The sequence below is a fragment of the Bombus pyrosoma genome, linkage group LG10 (assembly GCF_014825855.1).
Source record: "Bombus pyrosoma isolate SC7728 linkage group LG10, ASM1482585v1, whole genome shotgun sequence".
Lineage (NCBI taxonomy): Eukaryota > Metazoa > Arthropoda > Insecta > Hymenoptera > Apidae > Bombus > Bombus pyrosoma.
Window position 1 is genome coordinate 14,098,736 of NC_057779.1, and position 20,080 is coordinate 14,118,815.

Below are 20,080 nucleotides of genomic sequence, written 5' to 3' on the forward strand. Positions count from 1 at the left end.
ACTGCAAAACTATTCATATTCTACTTTTGTATATACTTTTCTCTCATATATTTTATATATGTGTATCTAAATTATATTTGTATTATTATTTATATATGCAATTATTAATTATCAAACAATTTAATAACACTAATAAATAAATATTAAATGAAAATTTAAAAAAAGCGACATAATTCATGTAGTATGTTGTAGATGTCGACACCATCGAGTATTTTCTTCAACGAAACGAGCAAATCACGTTCGAGAATTGAATAAGAAAGTTTGATCCTAGTGTTTATATCCTTTATTAGAGTATTGTTATTGACATTTTGGCAGTTATAAATTTCTCTGTGAATTCTTTATCTCATCTTATCGGTCCAATATCACGCGACATATATCTGTAAATGTCGCTTCGCGTTTCGGTGTAAACCGATAACAAAATCGGAAGCGTCGTTTTCGTTTCTTTCACAGCTGATTCTACACTTGATGATGTTTGTTCGATTTAGTGAATCGATATTTGTACAAATAAACGAACTTTATTTGTGTCATCAATTAAGCTATTAGAATTATATTTTTCGGCTTTATTAAGAAATTAAATAATCGAAATGGAGTCGGCGGGACAAAATCAAGTGCAAAATGCTTCCAATAATAACGATGGTTCTGAAAACAAGGGAAGGTGAGATTACATTACACAATATTTCTTTCAGTTACACATATTCAATTTTCATAATTTTATGATATTCTTGAGGTCATAATTTTACAATATATTTTCCATTATTTCTATATCTATATGTTGAATGGGGTTTCTGATTAATAAATATAAACAAATCTTTGTCTTTTGTAATTTTGATTTTCTTGAAGTAATGAAACGTTATTTTTTTGTAGTTGTTTGTTACTTAGATATGCTAGTCAAAATTCTTTGGATGAAAGTTCACAAAAACACATACCCCGTGAAGGTGGAAAAGATAAACCACCATATAGAAATCATCATCATACAAATCGGGCATTTGATGTTATTAATGAAATGCGAAAGTAAGAAACATATACTGCTTATTTTATCATATATGTATTGTATTACTATAATATAAAAGACATGTCATAAAAATCCAAAAAAGAGAAAATTACATTAGAGCCTCTTTTTGGATTATTTTTATCATCTATAGGCCTATATTTAATACCAAAAATAATGTGATTATTTATTAGGAAAAATTTATTATGCGACGTAATTTTGGTGGCAGACGGAGGCTTAGAAGTACCTGCACATAAAATGGTTCTGGCTGCTTGCAGTCCTTATTTTTATGCTATGTTTACAAGTTTTGAGGAACGAGATCAAGAAAGGATAACGTTACAAGGTGTAGATTATTCTGCACTTGAATTATTAGTAGATTATGTATATTCTGCAGAGGTTCATGTAACTGAAGATAATGTACAAGTATTATTACCAGCTGCAAATCTTTTGCAACTAACTGATGTTCGAGATGCATGTTGTGATTTCTTACAAGCTCAATTACATCCATCAAATTGTTTAGGAATTCGTGCATTTGCTGACCTTCATGGTTGTCTAGAATTATTATCACATGCAGATAGCTATATTGAACAACATTTCTCGTAAGCACTGAAATATTGTTATTTCTACATAGCCAAAATATCTTTTTACTTTAACTATAAATATTCTATTACGTACAGGGAAGTAGTGGATGGTGAAGAATTTTTAACATTAGCACCACAACAAGTAGCTAAATTAATCTGCAGTGACTGCTTAATGGTACCTTCTGAAGAAAAAGTGTATGAATGCGTAATATCATGGGTACATCATGATTTAGAAAAAAGACAAGCTGATTTAGCACAATTAATGGAACATGTACGCTTACCTTTATTATCTCAAGAATATTTAGTACAACGTGTAGAGGAAGAACCACTTCTTAAAGCAAATTTACAATGTAAGTAACAAAATGTATGCCAAACATAAAGATGTGACGTATTTTATTGCCATAATTTAATGTAAGAGACTGAACTATATAAATTTTTCATTTTATTATAGGCAAAGATTTTTTGATCGAAGCTTTAAAGTATCACCTTCTTAAAGGAGAACAAAAATCATTGTTCAAAACTCCTCGTACAAAACCTAGACAACCTAGAGGTTTACCAAAAGTGTTATTAGTTGTAGGAGGACAAGCTCCAAAAGCAATTAGAAGTGTAGAATGTTATGATTTTAAAGAAGAGAAGTGGTACCAAGTCTCTGAGTTACCTACACGTCGTTGTAGAGCTGGTAAATAATATTCCATATTTTAAATGAAACCAATGTATAATGATTCCCTATAAATTATTATATAATGTTTAATATGTAGGTTTATTCCCTATAAATTATTATATAATGTTTAACATATAGGTTTATTTCCTATAAATTATTATATAAAGTTTAACATACAGGTTTATCCGTCCTTGGTGGCCGTGTATATGCTGTTGGAGGATTTAATGGATCTCTTAGAGTACGAACAGTAGACATTTATGATGCAGCTACAGACCAGTGGTCACCTTGCCCAGAAATGGAGGCAAGAAGATCAACGCTTGGTGTAGCAGTCCTTGGAAATTGCATATATGCTGTAAATAGTTTATATATTACATATATGCAATGTTGTTAATTTTGTTTATCAATATTTCTTTGTTATTTTAAAATACTAGGTTGGTGGATTTGATGGATCAACTGGTCTTAATTCTGCTGAAGTTTACGATCCAAGAACACACGAATGGAGGTTAATTGCACCAATGTCAACACGTAGAAGTAGTGTTGGTGTGGGTGTTGTTAAGGGACTATTATATGCTGTAAGCTTATTAATAAAACTAAATCAATTAAATAATGAGACGATATAAAAATGGTAGCAAATTATTTTTAAATACTTAAAATTGAAAATTATTAATTGTAGGTTGGTGGTTATGATGGGGTATCTAGACAATGTTTATCTAGTGTCGAATGTTACAATCCAGAAAAAGATCAATGGAAACCAGTGCCTGATATGTCGGCACGTCGCAGCGGTGCTGGTGTTGGTGTTTTAGATGGTATTTTATATGCTGTAGGAGGACATGATGGTCCATTGGTCAGGAAAAGTGTAGAAGCGTTCAACCCAGATACTAATCAATGGACTCCAGTTAGTGATATGGCTCTTTGTCGTAGAAATGCTGGTAAATACCTTTATTTTAGTTTAAGTTATGAGAATTTATGCAGATATCCTCACAAAGCATAAAATTCCAAAAATATATTAATACTCTTCATTTTCTCTTACAAGGGAAAGTTATAAAATTACAAAACACTTTGTATTTTTTAAGATAAAACAAAATTCATAAGATGATATGGAGTTCTCTTTTATTTTTGAAAAAGAAATATAAACATTTTGACTCATAGATATCTATATGACAAGTTAAATTCTTTCTTACAAAAGTGGTGTAATATGAAAAATATTTTTGTTCTTTAGGTGTAGTTGCACTAAATGGTCTTCTGTATGTGGTCGGTGGTGATGATGGATCATCCAGTCTGGCATCTGTAGAAGTATATTCTCCAAGAACGGATACTTGGACAACTCTTCCAACTTGCATGGGAATTGGTCGCAGTTATGCAGGAGTAGCAATAATCGATAAACCCATGCCGTCTACAACATCGATGTGAGGATTACAATCCGCTGGGCATATATTAGAGCAAAATACAGACCCGGGTGCCGAAACGTCGGATCAATCACGGGAAGCCGGGCCCAGCGGTATACAAGTCCAGAATCCAGACCAGAATGTACTTCAACAATATCGTGGTGCTGGGCATAACTGCCAAGGTCTGCGTTGTGTATGTCAGCGATACGAAAATGGTGAGGTAGCTGCTGCAGTTATGAATCAGAATAGGAATAATCAAGAAAGAGATGATAGCTATCAGAACATAGGTCGTGGTTCACGGGGCTTCCAAAATCGACCTGGTGGCTCGGTTCAAATGCACTCAAATCTCAACCCAAACTATCAAAATCCAGTAGATTTAGTTCATAATTATAATCGCAATCGACAACTACAGGAACCAGAAGAAAATATTTATGAAAGACTGGATAATGACGACGACGATGACGATGAAAATACTGAAAATAATAATGAAGTTGCTCATAATGAACCCACGGCCCAAAATAATCAGGATGACCACACATATGAAAGAATAGACGACCGGTATTCTTGTGGTAGTAGAACGTATCCTCGTTGCTATAAATACCATATTTTAAATCATTATATTCCAAGTTTTTTAAACGACATGGAATCTAGAAATCAGTATGACCAGCCAAGACAATTTTATCTAGATTCATCACGATTATCTAATCAATTTTGTCAGAATAGATTAGGTAGGCTAGGTCGTAACTGTTTTTCGACAGAAAATATTGCTTACGCGTCAACTGGACGTGCCATTTATCCACTTGGTTATAACTGCATGTGTTCATTTTGTAGACATATAGATACAAGATATTTGTGTCATCATTGCCATAACTTGCATAATAGATTACGTTATCAAGATGCATTTGGAAATAATTCTAGACATTACATATATCAGTTACCAAGGAATTGTCGATGCCCCTTTTGTCGCGGTGAATACTCTTACGTAAAATTGCCTGTTACATCTTGCCGACCTGCTGAATCATCGAGGACGGAATGTCATTGTAGAAATCCTAATAATTGTTCTTGCAGAGGGAAAGTTCTACCCAATTCTAACTCTGCTGCGCAATTTAGCAAATATCTTGATTGGATTAGTAGAGGTAGTCCATCAGTTAATAATCCACTGTATGCTACAGTTCATATTGGTAGACCCTGTGTTTCAGCTCTTGGAAGTACAACTGCTGGAGGAAATCTATTCAATAACGTAGATCCTGGCGCTTCGACGTCAAATGCGTCAGCATCTAGTACATTATCAAATAACGAACCTAGTACATCAAACATTAGATCTATGTTTTCTTCGCATAATTCTTCCACTGCGCATCCTTCTGTTTGTTCAGTTAATCGTTCAACAGAACGTCAACATACGTGTGACGATTCCTGCATTAGAAATCAGAGCGGAAGTGTTACTGGCATTTGTCAGTTTCTTGGTAGATGCGAAAGAGCAGAATGTAATCATGGTAGATTATCTGTGCATTGGTGGTTCATACATAGGTGGTTGCCAGCTTGGAATCCTCATTATTTTGATAGAAATATGGACACTGTTCCCCCAATGGAAGAAGAACCTCAACAGCAGCAAGAAAGTGATAGTGATGATACTTAATTCCAGAATTTCTACTGCATGATACTCTTTATATCATCAAAAAACAAAAATTTTGTTTATATTTTGATGTATGGATTTGTTGTCATGTATTAATTTCTCATAAATATTATTTACCATTAGTCATAAAATATGATTACTAAATTTTAGTTAGATTACTAAATTACTAAATACAAGACACAATATCTTCATTGTATTCCTTTGTTTGTATAAAAAGGATAGTGATAAAACTGAGAAGTGTTATATTTTGTGATATCTGATTAAAAATACGCTTTCCTCAATATTAATGATATTGATCATAGTATATGTAATTTTGTATCTTATTCATCTATTCGTCTTATTAATAAATTAGTGATTAGAAAAGAAAAAATATTTTAGTGAAAAATTATTAGGAGATTATCAGTTCAAATTAAAACATTTTTTAAAAAGTATAAATATTGAAAGAATTTCAATGCAATTTCAAAATTCATGCATATACTGACAATAAAATCGCTTTATATGTGCATTGAGAATTCAAGATGTTCTTACTTTAGTACATATAAATATCAGTCACATATATGTTCAAGAATATTAAATAGATTAATTATAATAATGATTATTGAAGTTTTATTTCATCAATGCAACTTTATACAAACTTAGAAACTACTTCAGTTAATGATTTTTTATTCATTTATAACAATTTTATACAATGGATGATAGTTAAAGCAAATTTTATTATGATAATTTTAATGAATAATTTTAAGTGTTACATATTCTATATACATAGAATATATACATACATATAATATAGAGAATTATAAGAATATAAGAATTGTATAAAAATTGTAATTTTTATAATTCAATTTCGTATGTGTACCTTTTTTGGGCATCATTGTTGAACCAAAGAGAGAATGCTTTTGTCATATTTTTCAATTTTAGTATCTAAGATCTTTCGAAGCAAATCGCAAACGCATTCTTTCAAAAAACTAAAGAAATGAACAAAATTAAGATCATTATTCATTATTTTTAGAAAGCGTTTTATATTCAATATTGCGGTAGAATATGTTAAAGGTGGTAAGTTTTAATTTAAATTTGATAGTTATTGTAAGTACAAATTTGTAGCAATTATTATTATAAAGAATGACGTTAAAAGTTAATGAAAATCTTTTTATACATGCGATTTATGTCTTAGAATAGGAAACATATATTGACTTATACTTAAATACAAAATAGATATGTTATTAGTCAGTATTAAGTTGTCCTTGTAAAGTTTTACTCTTCTAAATGGATTTTCCGTTTTTCTAACACTGTTTAATTATATACTAATCATTGATTTCAATGATTCGATAAGTTTAGAGATATAATTGAAAATAAATATAAGTTTACTGTTGAAGAATTTAAGGCAATTATATTAGGTTTATCGAAGTAAAATGTAGTGTTTAAACTTATAAGGACAACTTTACACATATCTTTGAATATGTTATAACTTAGAAATTAATCCTTAGGTGGGATTTATAACATTTTTGCGCCTAACATAGCCAATTTTTAAGGAAACCTGTTGGATGAGTTTCTTGAATTATAATGTAAGGAAAAATACCAGATAGATTTGCCAAATGTATATTTATTTTTTCTATTTCATAATTAATGACTATATTAAGGCACACGTTCAATTAAATAAAATATGTTATTATACAGAATTCTCTATGTAAAATTATTTTTTTCAAATATTATAAGCATGAAAATTTAAACATCAAAATTATTATCTTCAAGTTTAAGTTCAATTACCTATAAATCGATTGAAATTGAATATCTATATTCGTTCAAAATTATATTAAGTACACAAAGCTTTTTCATAGAGGCTTTTAATCGGTATTTATATACAGTTGTTTTAAGTGTTAAATTAATTTGTTTCTATTTCTGTTATGAAATAGAAAAATTTAATTTTTGTTTACTAATTTGAATCATTAAAATTTTAGCAAAGATTTATAATCGTAACACTATGTTATACAGATTATATTTCAGAAATCAATACTTGTATAAAATATTTTTGTTGTGAGGAAAATTTATTTACAATTATTGGTTTATGTTTAATGAAAATAGTAGAATTACAAATAATAGAATATATATCAAAAAATCTAATAAAATACTCGGTTCATCGTATAATATAGTTGTTTACTAAAATATAATTCTTTTAACGTTTTTTTATTTTAATTTTATTATAAAACAATAAAAGCGAAACGAGTAGTAGATAAGGCGTAGATATCAATAAATATATAAAATAATAACATAATAATATTTGTTTCCTATATACAAAAATATAAATTACTTATAGTTTCGCTTACAATTAGCTTTCTATTGCAGCAAGTAGAAACATCAAAATGCACAAATTACAAGAAGCATACTATAATATATCGTGTTCAAATTGCAATACAATTAGTATACATCATGGCGCTTTTGCAAGAGTAAATGTCTTTACAATCGATATACATCTATAAGCACTTTAAGAAAAGTTGATCACTCCCCCATAAGCGAAGGCTAACTGCTATCACTTTGGTGTTACAATAGTCCTAATATCGATGTATTGTTATGTGTAGTTAAATCTGATTGTTATATTTTTTTTCTAATTTACCGAATGCTGAAAATAAATTAGTCATATAAAGATTCGCCGACTTAAAAATTAAAGTGAACAGAGAGTTAAATTACAAATCATTTAAACAGGAATAAGCGCTGTCTGCTTGTGTGTGTGTGCATGTTCCAATCAAAAGTAATTTAAATATTTTGTAACACACATATGGATACATAAATAATTTATAGTTGAGCAAAGATTTGTCCAGAGCGTCGAACTCTGAATGTCATTTGGGGTGTGGTCGTTGTGACATTTCCGTCTTGGAGTTACTGCGAATTCGCACGTAAAGCCTCGTAAACAAAATTTAAGCGCGCAGTTCACTGAAACTGTTTCGGGATCGCTGATGCACAGATACATGATCCTCTTTAGAAGGTTCGTGCCTTTGTGCACCACCAACGACAGTGATCTGCAAAAACGATGAATATTTCGTTTTATCACAGAAACAATGTTATTAATACTCGAATGACGATAAACGCTATTGTGTTTCTGACGTTATACAGTACGGTACACGGTTAGAGAACTTGTGTATCTTGGCACCACGGGTATTCAAGTACATATTACGGGTGTGGTTCTCATGGTCAGACGCGCTCAGATACGACGATACTTTGTTCGAGTAGTGGTTTAACCCTTCCTGTACTGAGAATCTGACATTTATTTTCATCCACATTTTCGTTTGCCACTATTCCACTAAATTTATTTATTTCTACATTAACGATTTGAATCTTTGCAAACAGCTTTCAGATCATTTGTTTATTTTGAAGAAGCTGTTGGAAATTCTCGGTGCAAAATTATATGTTGTATAGGCAAAAGTTTCTATAAAGCAATAAGCAGAGATTTCTAATTCGAATCAATAGTTACAAAGTCTGAACTCGCTTGATGCTTAATAAGTGGATGGTAAAAAATTAAATAAAGCCTTTAAATTGTTAAGTTTCTATAGCAAGTTTCTTTTGTGTTATCTAGAAATTTGTAATTTCAATTCACTCAAATTGCATTCGATAAGTAGTTAGCAAAAGTTAATGCAGTATCACTTTTTACGAAATAATATTTAATATTTCTATGAACGCAAGATAAATCATTGACAATTTATTAACATCGACCAAATATCTTTATTTTACTTCAAACAATGTTCATTTTCGTTAAATTCTTATGTTTACGCAAGATATCGTTTTGGCTGCACTTATCGTATTGACAGAATTCCATAATCAGCGACGATGTCGAAGACTTATCGCAATCATAATACATATGATAAATGTTTTCAGCGAGGCTACTTTTAAAAACGTTATTTAACATAAATGCACGTTGGAGAATACCATACATGAATGGTTATGTACCTCGCCAGTGTGAAATTAAAACGAGGAGAAAGGCTACGTTCACCTTTTCTCTGATATCGATAATGTTTGCATTCCGGTCAGCAATCAAATTTTATATTCTGGCTCATATACATTTCTTAAGCACGTATATGTAGCGATTACTGTAAAATGTAATATCTATGTTAGTACAATTTTTATACGTTTCTTGATCGTGTGATCCGGATGTACTATAATGCTATATGTATAGTAGAGTATAGTAGACCATAATGAAATATAGTTTCGGAACACATACGTTTAATATTTGTAACAGAAGAGAAGCACAAGTTTCTTGCGTCAGAATTGTTAATTCATTATGATCGATGGTCGGAACGATAGTTGAAGTATGTGGGCGTTGGTGATATGCTTGTCACCTTCGAATTCCGATCGGTCTGAAATAAACCAAAAAAAAAAGAAAAAAATTAACGATTTACTAACGAACAAATAAAAAACAAACGAAAGAATTGCCGATGGAACAATCGTATATTTCTCTGTACATGTTAGAACAGAAGTCGTTGACTGAAACGATATAATGATACTCCATTATATCAGAGTCTTTCTTTTATACGAAAAACGATTATTGTTTTATGTCGCAGTTAGATGAATCTCCCATGCATTCGTAAAAATCAGCCGGAGAACGATGACATGTTAGATTCTATAGATACAGAATAATAATTTATCGCTATCGCTACGCGGCATAACCATGCGTGAATCACGGAATTGTCGTGCAAGTGTAATGTGTAACCGAGAAATTACGAAATCTAGTCTTCGTGCCACGTGCACGCGCGCACCCTTTCTTTTTTATTTTCTTTTAATGAGGTCCTGGTTCCGGTTGCATTTATAATGTTTTACGCGATATTTAATTGTATTAAAATAGGACACGTAATTGGGAAAATCCAAGATACGATATCGATGAGTCGACACGCATATCTTTTACTTTGTCGTTTAAATGGATGTCCTCTGTGGCTATATCATTTTACTCTTGGTCGAGTTAAACATCTAAAATCTTAATTATTGACATATGTTTAAATTTATATACTTCGTAATTAAAAATATTAATCTCCTTCCTCCCTCGAATATAATATTAGAATACTTACGACGTATTTGATTACTTTCACGAGAGACAATCAAAATGATTCTCCTTTCAATGTATAGCTTCATTGGATTTTTATTTGTGGGAATACTTGAAATCCATCGTATACTCAATATCTATCGAAAGTGTTGAAATGTTTACTTTACCATAAGATTGAACGAGACTTTCGACAAACTCGAGGAAAAAAAATATGTCTCTACGCATGCATTGAAATGCAGGGAAGTCATCTTGTGCATCTCTTACGTGAAAGTAATTAGATACGAAATGATAGAACACAAAACTCGCTATATATCGTAAACAATGTGAAATACGACATATGTTGATATCGACTTTCTTTATTGTTTTTAGATGCTGAATCCGTCCCCCAAATATTGCCAACTTATTATGAAACACTTTGTATATGTTGATATCAGGTAAAAAATATTCTATTCCTAAACTTCGCATATATAGTGAAATTTTATATCTATTGCATTTGATATTTATTTTATTTTTATATTTTATATTTTTATATTTCGTTTCATTTTTTAGTTTCGGTATGGGTGGTACAACACTAATAGATTTAGAAGTAACTGTATTTATAGAAAAGGAAAATAAATATTTTTCCAATCTAAATCTTACAGAGTTACCGGTGTGCAAGATTTAAGATTTTCTTGCGCCGAGTCATTTCATGTGTATTTTGAATAAATTTCTTTGCAAAGTAGAAAGTAGAAATTTTGACGTTCTTTAAATGGAATGAAATTCTTTGAAATGCATGCTCGTAAACGAGTTTAACATTGAAGAATATTATTTTTCTTATTCAAGAATTTATTTTTCTTTATATCGCGTCCATTCTAAGATTTTAAACAATACATACGCGTACCATCTTTGCTACTTTTAGTATTATTAAGTATTTAGTATTAAAGTATTTAGTATTATTAAGTATTAAAATAATAAAAATTAAAAAGATATAAATAATAAAAATAAGTAAGAAACATCTGATAGGATATGAAATTTCATGAAAAATAAAATCATCATAAAATGTTTAAAAATTCGGACATCAAAAAAAAGTTTAAACAAATTGAAATTTAAATTTCCAATTATTCGTTGATAAGATGTTTCGAATTTTCGTACTATTTCATAGTTTCACTACCTTTTAGAATAGTTTCATGTTTCGTGAACGTTTTGGAATTCGTAAATACGTGATAACATAAGTAATACAAGTAAAATCTAAAGAAACATCTAAAACCAAATGAAAAAAAGGAAACAATAAGTGCTGCTTACACTATATCACATTGTGGTATAAGTAAAATTAATCAAAATGCAAACAGAGTAAGAAAAGTATGAAATTGAAATAATATTATTATATTGTATAGTATTTGAGACATAACAAATACCAACTTCCGTTGATAGATTTTTAAGATATTATAGATAATTTTTTTGCTATTAAAATTATTTAGAAAAGCTCACAAATGATAAAAAATTTACCAAATGTCGAATAAAAGAAATTGCAGAGAATAAGAGGAAAAAAATGTATAAAAGTTTTATTCCCATTTAATAGAATTTCGTAATTTTTATGTAGATTTCCAGAATTTTACCCGTCACTGCATATCTGCGTTGTACACGATGGAAAGTGGTCGCAATAATTCTCGATCTCGTTCAGAGGCTTCCTTCTTCCAAGGGTAAGGAAAGGTGTTTGCACGTGTCCCTCGTACTACGTTATATTGCAATCGTTTGCAAGTTGTTCATTGTTGATTGCACAAGGAACCGAGCGAGGTGCATATACCTATCACGGGCCTTTGCGCAGCAGGCATCTGGTCCGCTTTCAGGTTTTTCTACGGGGTTACCATCGTATGTAACGGTACGCGTCCTTTCCTCTGGCAATTTGCTCTTAACGTTGGACCACTGACTAATTTCTTATTGCGCGCATAAACTATTATGATAGCTATACAACCTCTAGAAATACCTGTGAAAGTTTAGCGTTATTAATAGACGTTAAAGAGCACCTAAGTTATATTAAATTCAACGCTTCGTTACAGTATACGAGTCTTATCCGAGGATGTATCCCGTATAACATAAAACACAAACATACCTGTAATCGAATTTCTCGCTGAAGGACCACATTTGTGCCAATGCAGATCTGTGGTTTGCTTATACTACTCGGTTTCTCATGATCGAAATTTTATATAATTATAATATTAAATGAATTACATAAGAGAGGAAATTATTGGTATTCACACTGACTGACGTTGATATATTTTTGAATGATTCATAGCATCATTTTACTCCGTAAATTAAATATACAGCATGCCAAATTCTGCGACGAATTGTACAATTGTTCAAATATGATTTTGATAAAACATTGTGATAGACGTTGAACAGAGTTTTAATATTTATAAAATTAATTACCGATATGTTCGATTTTACAGCGCTCACTCAAATCTTCTATTTCTCCTTTGATATTATCTTAAACATTCTCTTGCAGTAATACGTATTATTCAATTCTCATCGAATCTATAATAGGAAGCTAAAGAGTAAACAGTGCAAAATTATTCTGTATTGCGCCTATACCATACATCTGACCCCCTTTCATTGTCAGTCTTTTCTTCGGGTTCACTGGCGTGTGTCGATTCACGCGGCATGCACGTTCCTGGTTCTGACGTTTTCGATGCATTTTACGCGTATCACATTTACGATCCTATTTTATTATAGTATTGTTACCGTTTCAGAATTTTTAAGATACTAATCGTGTAAATTTTCGCAACTTATCTTTTCTTATCGTCAGATGTTTGCGACGTTAAAATGATCAAAGTCAGTGACACTGAACTCTCGTTTACCGCAATATTCTGAATAATAGGTTCGATAACTGCCGCGTAAAATCACATCGAATCGTCGATTTACCATATTCGGTGGTTGATCATTATCATGCAATTATTTCAGTCGTTTATAAAAGACAAATTACCATAGTTTGTAATTACTTGGAGAAACGATGTTTATCTGATGCTTAGTATCTAAGATCAAAGTTAGAGGCAAACGATTGCAATCAGAATGGTCTACTACTGCTGGCATTAATAATCTCAATCTCGATCAATACCGCAATTATTTCAAATCTTTATGTTGAAATAAAACTTTCGCGGTTTTATAAATCGTAAAATAAAAAGAAGATAAAAGTCTAAGTGTAACCCTTTGTCATCACGAAATATTTTTCGAACATTACGGTCGTATATTCTGAAAAAAATTGTTGATTTAAAACATCTTGAGATACGGTAGAACCTCGATCAATCGGGTCTACTTCGGATAATCGAAAACTCGGATAATACGGAAAGGTCTGTCAGTGTTCGTAAATTGTATAATAAAATCATAGGAAAGATTTTGATGATGTAACGTTGTACACGTATTTAGGTCTAATTAATTATTTGGTCGGTTAAAGGTTTGACTGCTTTCACGATACCTATGTACACTTTCGTACTCCTCGAGTTGAAATTTCGGAGAAAGTGAAGTTATGCTGAAGTTCGAAATATCTCGAATAATACGGAACTCCGGGTAACCGATACTCCGCTGCATCGAATAAATGCGAGGTATTTTGTACGAATTTTTTTATGATTCTTACGCTTTTTAACATTGAGATTACCGATCTATATACTTTTTCAAATATAGTGTACATAGATGATTATAAATAAATTGCTACAACGAAAATAAGTAGGTATATACAGGGTGGTTTAAATTTCCTGATACCAATAAAGTGATTAGAGAGTCTGTGACTCGAAACAAAAATGAAATTGCGTTGGGGTTGCATTTTAGCAAATGACAAATGAGTTTAGAATCTTGTTAAGTATACGTGATTGTGATCGTCTAATTCGCAAGTAAAGATAGGAATTTTGACAATCGATGGGAGTTTATTTCATGTGCGACAATAAGTGGAAAGTGTAGGATAAAAATTTTCTCGAAGCTTCGTTTCGAAGGAAACAAAGTCTGAACGTGTTCGATTAAAGAACTTGTCTCCTACTTGCATATTTGATGAATTTTCAAAATCGATTTTCCCGAAAACTGATACCCGAAAATTGTATTCTTATTTTTTCATAAGGAATCACTTTATGTCCGCTTGTACGTGTTAATCGGTCGGATCATGTACATTTTATATCGTAGTATATAATTTCTAAATTGATACGACGCGATAGACACATCTACGTTTTATATTATACGCAAAAACTCGTAATAAATGTTTATTATTATTATTATTAAAGCTTAAGGTGTCCTTAGATAAAAATAATAGAAATTCGAAAAAAGTTATACTATTCAAATTAGTTGTGATCAATTGGCAAATTAATACCTGTATGTACAAACACTTACATGATCGGTATATTACTAAATCTGAAACATTAGGCAGCTTTTAAGCATTTACACCGTATGAATTAAATAGATCTGTAGAATAAAATTCAAGATATTCATCTCATTTTATTTACCACCCAAAGAAACTCGTAAAAGTCATGTCGAGTTATTAAAAATAACTACATGATTAATATAGTAATATACGATGGACTAAGGTTCCGGACCAGTACTTTTTACGTTTGTATGTTTATAGTTTCCTGCAATAAATACGCCTAAGGCAAAAGAAGTCCTTGTAGAGTGGGTGGAGCAGAAATTGACAGGAAGTTATTTGGTCGTTGATCGAAATCGATGTTTATCAGCCTTTCTTTAGTAGCGTACGCGACGATGAAATCGATTACTTGGTGAAACAGGTCATTACATTCCTCGAAACAAAACCAGAGGTAGCAGTTATAAGGCTGATTGGTTTGTCAATATGGGTTTCTGAAACTCATTAATTATACCGATTTATTCCAGATCATATCCTGGTCTTTCAATATTACTATTTCTTTACGTAATTCTAAGTTAATGCGTGTAATACGATCTATAATTTATCACAACCCCATTTACATATCATTATTGCCAGCTAGTATCGACAAAATATGCAACGAATAGAAAAATTACCTATTTAAGATGTACATAACGAAAAATCCCCTTGTTAATACAGTACTTATAACGCATTTTCATAAAAATGTTCCGCTACGATTTAGTTACAATTTTAGTAAAGGCGTATTCGATTGACGATCGATATTTTTATAAAATTCTTAGAAAATATGAAACGAACAACCGAATGTAAAAACTATCGGATAAAAGCGATTTACACGATCGTATGTTTTTACAATTATTTGCAATGATTATACTGATCATTACCTTCGAAAATCGTTCGCATTAGCCTGTGTTCTTTTATATCCGTTTATAGCTTGCTAAGTAGTAACATAAGTTCTTCCTATCGTACATTCAATTTCACGAAGTGATTGTACCATACGTACGTGCGAGATGTATCTAAAAGATAGCAAGGCCGAAGCCGTATCTCGGGAACCACCGTCACTGTAAAAATCCGATAAAAAGAGTCGAGACTTGTATCTCTATTTTCAATTTTAGCTTCAGCTTGACAAAAGTTAATATGCGCAAATTATATTGTTTTACGATTCGTACGAATATGTATGTGGTAGCAATGTATAATATACCGAAAATAGATCAATGCTATACAATCAAAAATTCCATGTTAAATTTCATAAGACGTAATTTAGGAATTTGAAAAGGGTTATATCGTACTATTTCTAATATATCTTCACATATCTTTGACACGTTTAATTTTACGTCAATTTCGTATACATTTCACATATTTTGACATATAAAATTTGCACGAACATCCGCAGCTTAATAATTCGTAACTCATTGTTCGAATTTTTGATTAGATTAAACGTGTTTTTGCTTCTTCCTTTTACTTTCTTAGTTCTATAAAGCAATGAATCAAAGTAAAGACTTCACTTTCTCGGAAACAAAATCTTACTGACGCGAAATATTTAGAACACGGGCTTCAGGTATTCTTTTGAAAATATAATTTCTAATATGAAAAATACCGACACGAATCATTAGCTTTTAAGGATGTCAAGATTACGGTTGCATCATGACGAAAGCGAAAGAGAAACCGAGGAAATCTATCATGTACGATTTTTCAGTCTTCTATTTACTTATCAAGTAACTTGGTTCAGGCACCAGCAACAAATAAATGTTCAATGCGGAAATTATGATCAAAGTGGTAATTGTGGGATCTGTATAAGCAACGATTAACGAGACATTTACGTTGCTTTAAATAATCAGTTGTTCGATATGAAATGTACATATCCCAAGAGAAACGGAACGCCATTGGCACGCACTTCGTAGAAACGGCATAAATTTCGACAAATCAGTTTGACAGTGTCCCTTTGTGCAAATTCGTGCGATAAATTGTATATTGTTTGATGTTTCCTAGTAAAAATGGTTAATTTCCAGAAAATTGTGTTACATGCTCCACAACGTTGATTCCTTATAAAATCGCAATTTGAACCTCGTCAATGTAAATTCAATATTCTGGAGTGAAAAGAATAAGAAATGGAACAAATTTTTAGCATAAGGTTTATGATATAGGTGTTTAATGCTCGTTATATAATCCTATAACATGACGACAAATTTTTATTAAACCACATTTTCTTTACACAGAACTCTTTGCACACTGTGCGATGAAAACAACAGAGTTGTGCTCCTTAATTCAATTTTGAAAGTACTTATTAATTGCATTAACTTAAACCACTTCTGTATTTAAATAGCGCGAAGCACTTGTCTCACGTAATTATTGTAGTTTCCAAATAATTTATACGAGTGACATTATACTTAAGTAACGATGTATCGCAAATAAGTAGTAGGTATCGTAAAATTCTTTTTACGTGTGTAAAGTGACGAGTAGGAAAACCATTCTGCACTTTTGTTTCATTGTAACTACGTGAATCATTATATCTGTTTGTATCGAATCGGAACATTCTCAAACGAATAACAAATCTATTAAAATCATATTTTTATGTCACCCCTTACGTTTCATGTTCTTTCGCATAAAGGATTTTATTTTCTCCTGCTATTATCGCTGTACATCTAACGCTGTCGTTGCTCGTATACGGCTTACTTACCACAGTAAGAGAACAGAGAATAATCATGCACAAACGATTTCACAATACAAGCATTACACAGAACGCTTTTACACCGATGAACAAACATTTGTCAATTGATTCTGAGAATAAGATACGCACCTGTATTAAGAAAGTTAAGTCTTTGCGAATAAAATGTAAAAGATACGAAAAAGGTTAAAGATTCGGTTAGCTCATTGTAATTTTCCTTAACAACTTTCGCTGAGGATATTTCCTGCGCATACTTGCCACGCGAATGAATTGCTCGATTTTTATTTGTCTTCTCCCCCCTCCGCCTCTTAGGCATCTACATTTGCATTTAATAGACATAGCAAAATACATACGTTGTTTATGGTTGAATAATTCATATTTGTATTTAAGATTGTTCCTTATTATGTTTACTTTCGTGCTTTAACACTAAGTTTACGGGCGTTTCGTACATACCTATCTATACGAGCACCCGTCAAATTGACGGGTAAACGAAAATATGCATTTTTCTTTAAAAAATCTATTTATTCAAATTAAGTCTGAAAGTAACAATATTAGGCTTCACGTTTAAATTAATTGTTAATAAATAAAGTCTTTTTTTTTAAATTATCACTAAAAAAATAACAATAACATTAACACTAGGTTTAGGGACCCGCCAATTTGACGGATTTCGAACTTCGAAATGAAATATCTCAAAAACCATAGCATTAATTTTAACCATTTTGCATCGTAAATTAATCATTTCATCTAAAGAATTTATACACAAAATTATTTTTTCCTAGGCTTTCTAATTTTTTACATCTGTATGTAGTATACCTATCTCTACGAGACCCGTCAAATTGACGGATTAGTTGGTTTCAGAAATAAACCTTATATGTTTGCTTCGTTCGTAAAGTGATTCCTCCAATAATAAATATAACAATGAAAGAAAAGTCTTTACTAAGATGCCTCCAATTCGGCATCTCTCAATCGCGATTGATATCGATCTCGATAATGTAACCTAAAGCGGATTGTATGGCCTGAGTGTTTATTTTCGTCTTCAACGAAATTGCTTATGCCTATGCCAACGAAATCCCTAAAACAAGAGACAAATAGACAAATTTGCGCTGATATTCGAAATATGGAACAGATTTATAAGTAATAGCCAGGTTTGTTATAGGCCATATGAAAATATTTCAATAGATGCACAATTATTTCCAACGAAAGCCCGATGCAGATTTACACAATATATGCCGAATAAGCCCCATAAATTTGGCATTAAGTTTTGGTTAGCAGTTGACGTCCAAACAAAATATATTTTGAATGGTTTTCCTTATATGGAGAAAGATGAAACTCGATGCTCAATACTGTTGGGCGAGTTTGTAACACTAAAATTAGCCGAACCATATTTACAACGAGGCAGAAATATAACGACAGACAATTTCTTTACAAGCATCCCGCTAGCTAAAAAATTGCTTGCACAAAAAACAACTTTGGTTGGGACCATCCGGTCGAATAAAAGAGAACTGCCAAAAAACAGCGAAGGAAAAAAAGGACAAGGTGACTGTGTATAAAAGTAAACCTAAAGTAAAAGTCCTCCTTCTAAGGTGTACGAGTAGAAGATAATTATAAACGTGTTCCAGAAACCATTGCTTTTTACAATAAAACAAAGTTTGGTGTGGACGTTGTTGATCAAATGGCACGCAAATATAGTGTGAAAGCAGGGAGTTTCCGATGGCCCCTTTAAGTCTTTTTCAATATTTTGGATTTGGCAGCGATAAACGCGTGGATATTATATAAAGAGTGCACCGGATCGAAAATATCCAGAAAGAAATTCATATTTTGTTTAGCCGAGGAATTAGCTGGAGAAAACAAGGAGAACATTTGCCAAAGATCAGACGCTTCATTTCTGTCACCTTCAACGTCAGAAGTGCGAAAAAGCTGCCAAGNTTGCAAAAAGATCGTATGCGGAAAATGCACAAACAACATTCAGTGTATTTGTAAAAAATGCGCTCAATAGATATGATTACCCTGTATCGTTAATGTTATTATTATTTTTTTAGTGATAATTTAAAAAAAAGATTTTTATTTATTAATAATTTATTTAAACATGAAGCCTAATATTGTTTCTTTCAGACTTAATTTGAATGAATCGATTTTTTAAAGAAAAATGCGTATTTTCGTTTACCCGTGAATTTGACGGATCCCGTAGAGATAGGTATACTACATACAGATTTAAAAAATTAGAAAGCCTAGGAAAAAATAATTTTGTGTATAAATTCTTTAGATGAAATGATTAATTTACGATGCAAAATGGTTAAAATTGGTGCTATGGTTTTTGAGATATTTCATTTCGGAGTTCGAAATCCGTCAAATTGACGGGTCCCGTAAACCTAGTGTTAAATACGCTTCATTAGTTCTGCTTTGGCTAAAAGAATGAAATAGCGTCGTTTAAAAACACTTGGTTGCAAATGTATTCCCTTGATTTTCCTAGCAAGATTTACAAATTCGATTTCTCAATGGTATATACGAAGGGATTCGGTGTATCCTTTTGGGAAAAAATTGCAATACACTTTCCAAAAATTCTGTAGAAGTTAGCAGGTATTCTAATTTCATCAAAGATATTAAATTACCGCTTAAAAATTCGTGATTACTTGTTTAAGAAAAAGTGAACCAGAATTTTTAAATAAAAGACAGACGAATAGATGCTTGAATTTTTACATATTTTAAATTATTATACACCATAGCAAAGAGGATAGATTACGATTATTGCTTTATATTTACTAAAAATGTTCTCAGAATTTCGATTCTTGTTACAGT

General features: G+C 31.4%; 3 protein-coding genes and 1 pseudogene across 4 annotated transcripts in view; 3 read left to right on the top strand and 1 right to left on the bottom strand.

Moving 5' to 3' along the window:
• The first annotated feature begins 209 nt into the window (after positions 1-209).
• LOC122571845 (ring canal kelch homolog) lies at positions 210-3,648 on the top strand. Of its 2 annotated transcripts, XM_043736078.1 has the most exons (9): positions 211-655; positions 865-1,011; positions 1,183-1,587; positions 1,666-1,919; positions 2,021-2,248; positions 2,410-2,582; positions 2,662-2,802; positions 2,904-3,159; positions 3,450-3,648. In XM_043736078.1, exons 1-9 carry the CDS (start codon positions 585-587, stop codon positions 3,638-3,640), a joined length of 1,866 nt encoding a protein of 621 aa, XP_043592013.1. In that variant the 5' UTR covers positions 211-584; the 3' UTR covers positions 3,641-3,648. The 2 variants fall into 2 exon arrangements, with proteins under 2 accessions (XP_043592014.1, XP_043592013.1); XM_043736079.1 differs by lacking the exon at positions 865-1,011 and having other exon boundaries at positions 210-655.
• Positions 3,649-3,841: 193 nt separating this feature from the next.
• Positions 3,842-5,934, top strand: LOC122571847 (GATA zinc finger domain-containing protein 14-like). Its single transcript, XM_043736082.1, has one exon. It carries the CDS (start codon positions 3,851-3,853, stop codon positions 5,249-5,251), a length of 1,401 nt encoding a protein of 466 aa, XP_043592017.1. The 5' UTR covers positions 3,842-3,850; the 3' UTR covers positions 5,252-5,934.
• A 1,262-nt stretch (positions 5,935-7,196) lies between these two features.
• On the bottom strand, positions 7,197-13,337 carry LOC122571719 (annotated as a pseudogene).
• The window catches only part of LOC122571846 (protein spaetzle 3), a 33,635-nt gene continuing 25,405 nt past the window's right edge, over positions 11,851-20,080 (top strand). Inside the window, exon 1 of the mRNA XM_043736081.1 lies at positions 11,851-11,950. The gene's annotated coding sequence lies outside the window, so the exon portion shown is untranslated. The remainder of the gene's footprint in view (positions 11,951-20,080) is intronic.

What these genes read in the sequence shown, in the direction of transcription:
- LOC122571845 (XM_043736078.1), top strand. Translation starts at nt 585, where the DNA reads ATGGAGTCGGCGGGACAAAATCAAGTGCAAAATGCTTCCAATAATAAC. An exon ending in GGTTCTGAAAACAAGGGAAG is followed by an intron (nt 656 to 864) that starts GTGAGATTACAT and finishes ATTTTTTTGTAG; the next exon opens with TTGTTTGTTACTTAGATATG. An exon ending in TATATTGAACAACATTTCTC is followed by an intron (nt 1,588 to 1,665) that starts GTAAGCACTGAA and finishes TATTACGTACAG; the next exon opens with GGAAGTAGTGGATGGTGAAG.
- LOC122571847 (XM_043736082.1), top strand. Translation starts at nt 3,851, where the DNA reads ATGAATCAGAATAGGAATAATCAAGAAAGAGATGATAGCTATCAGAAC.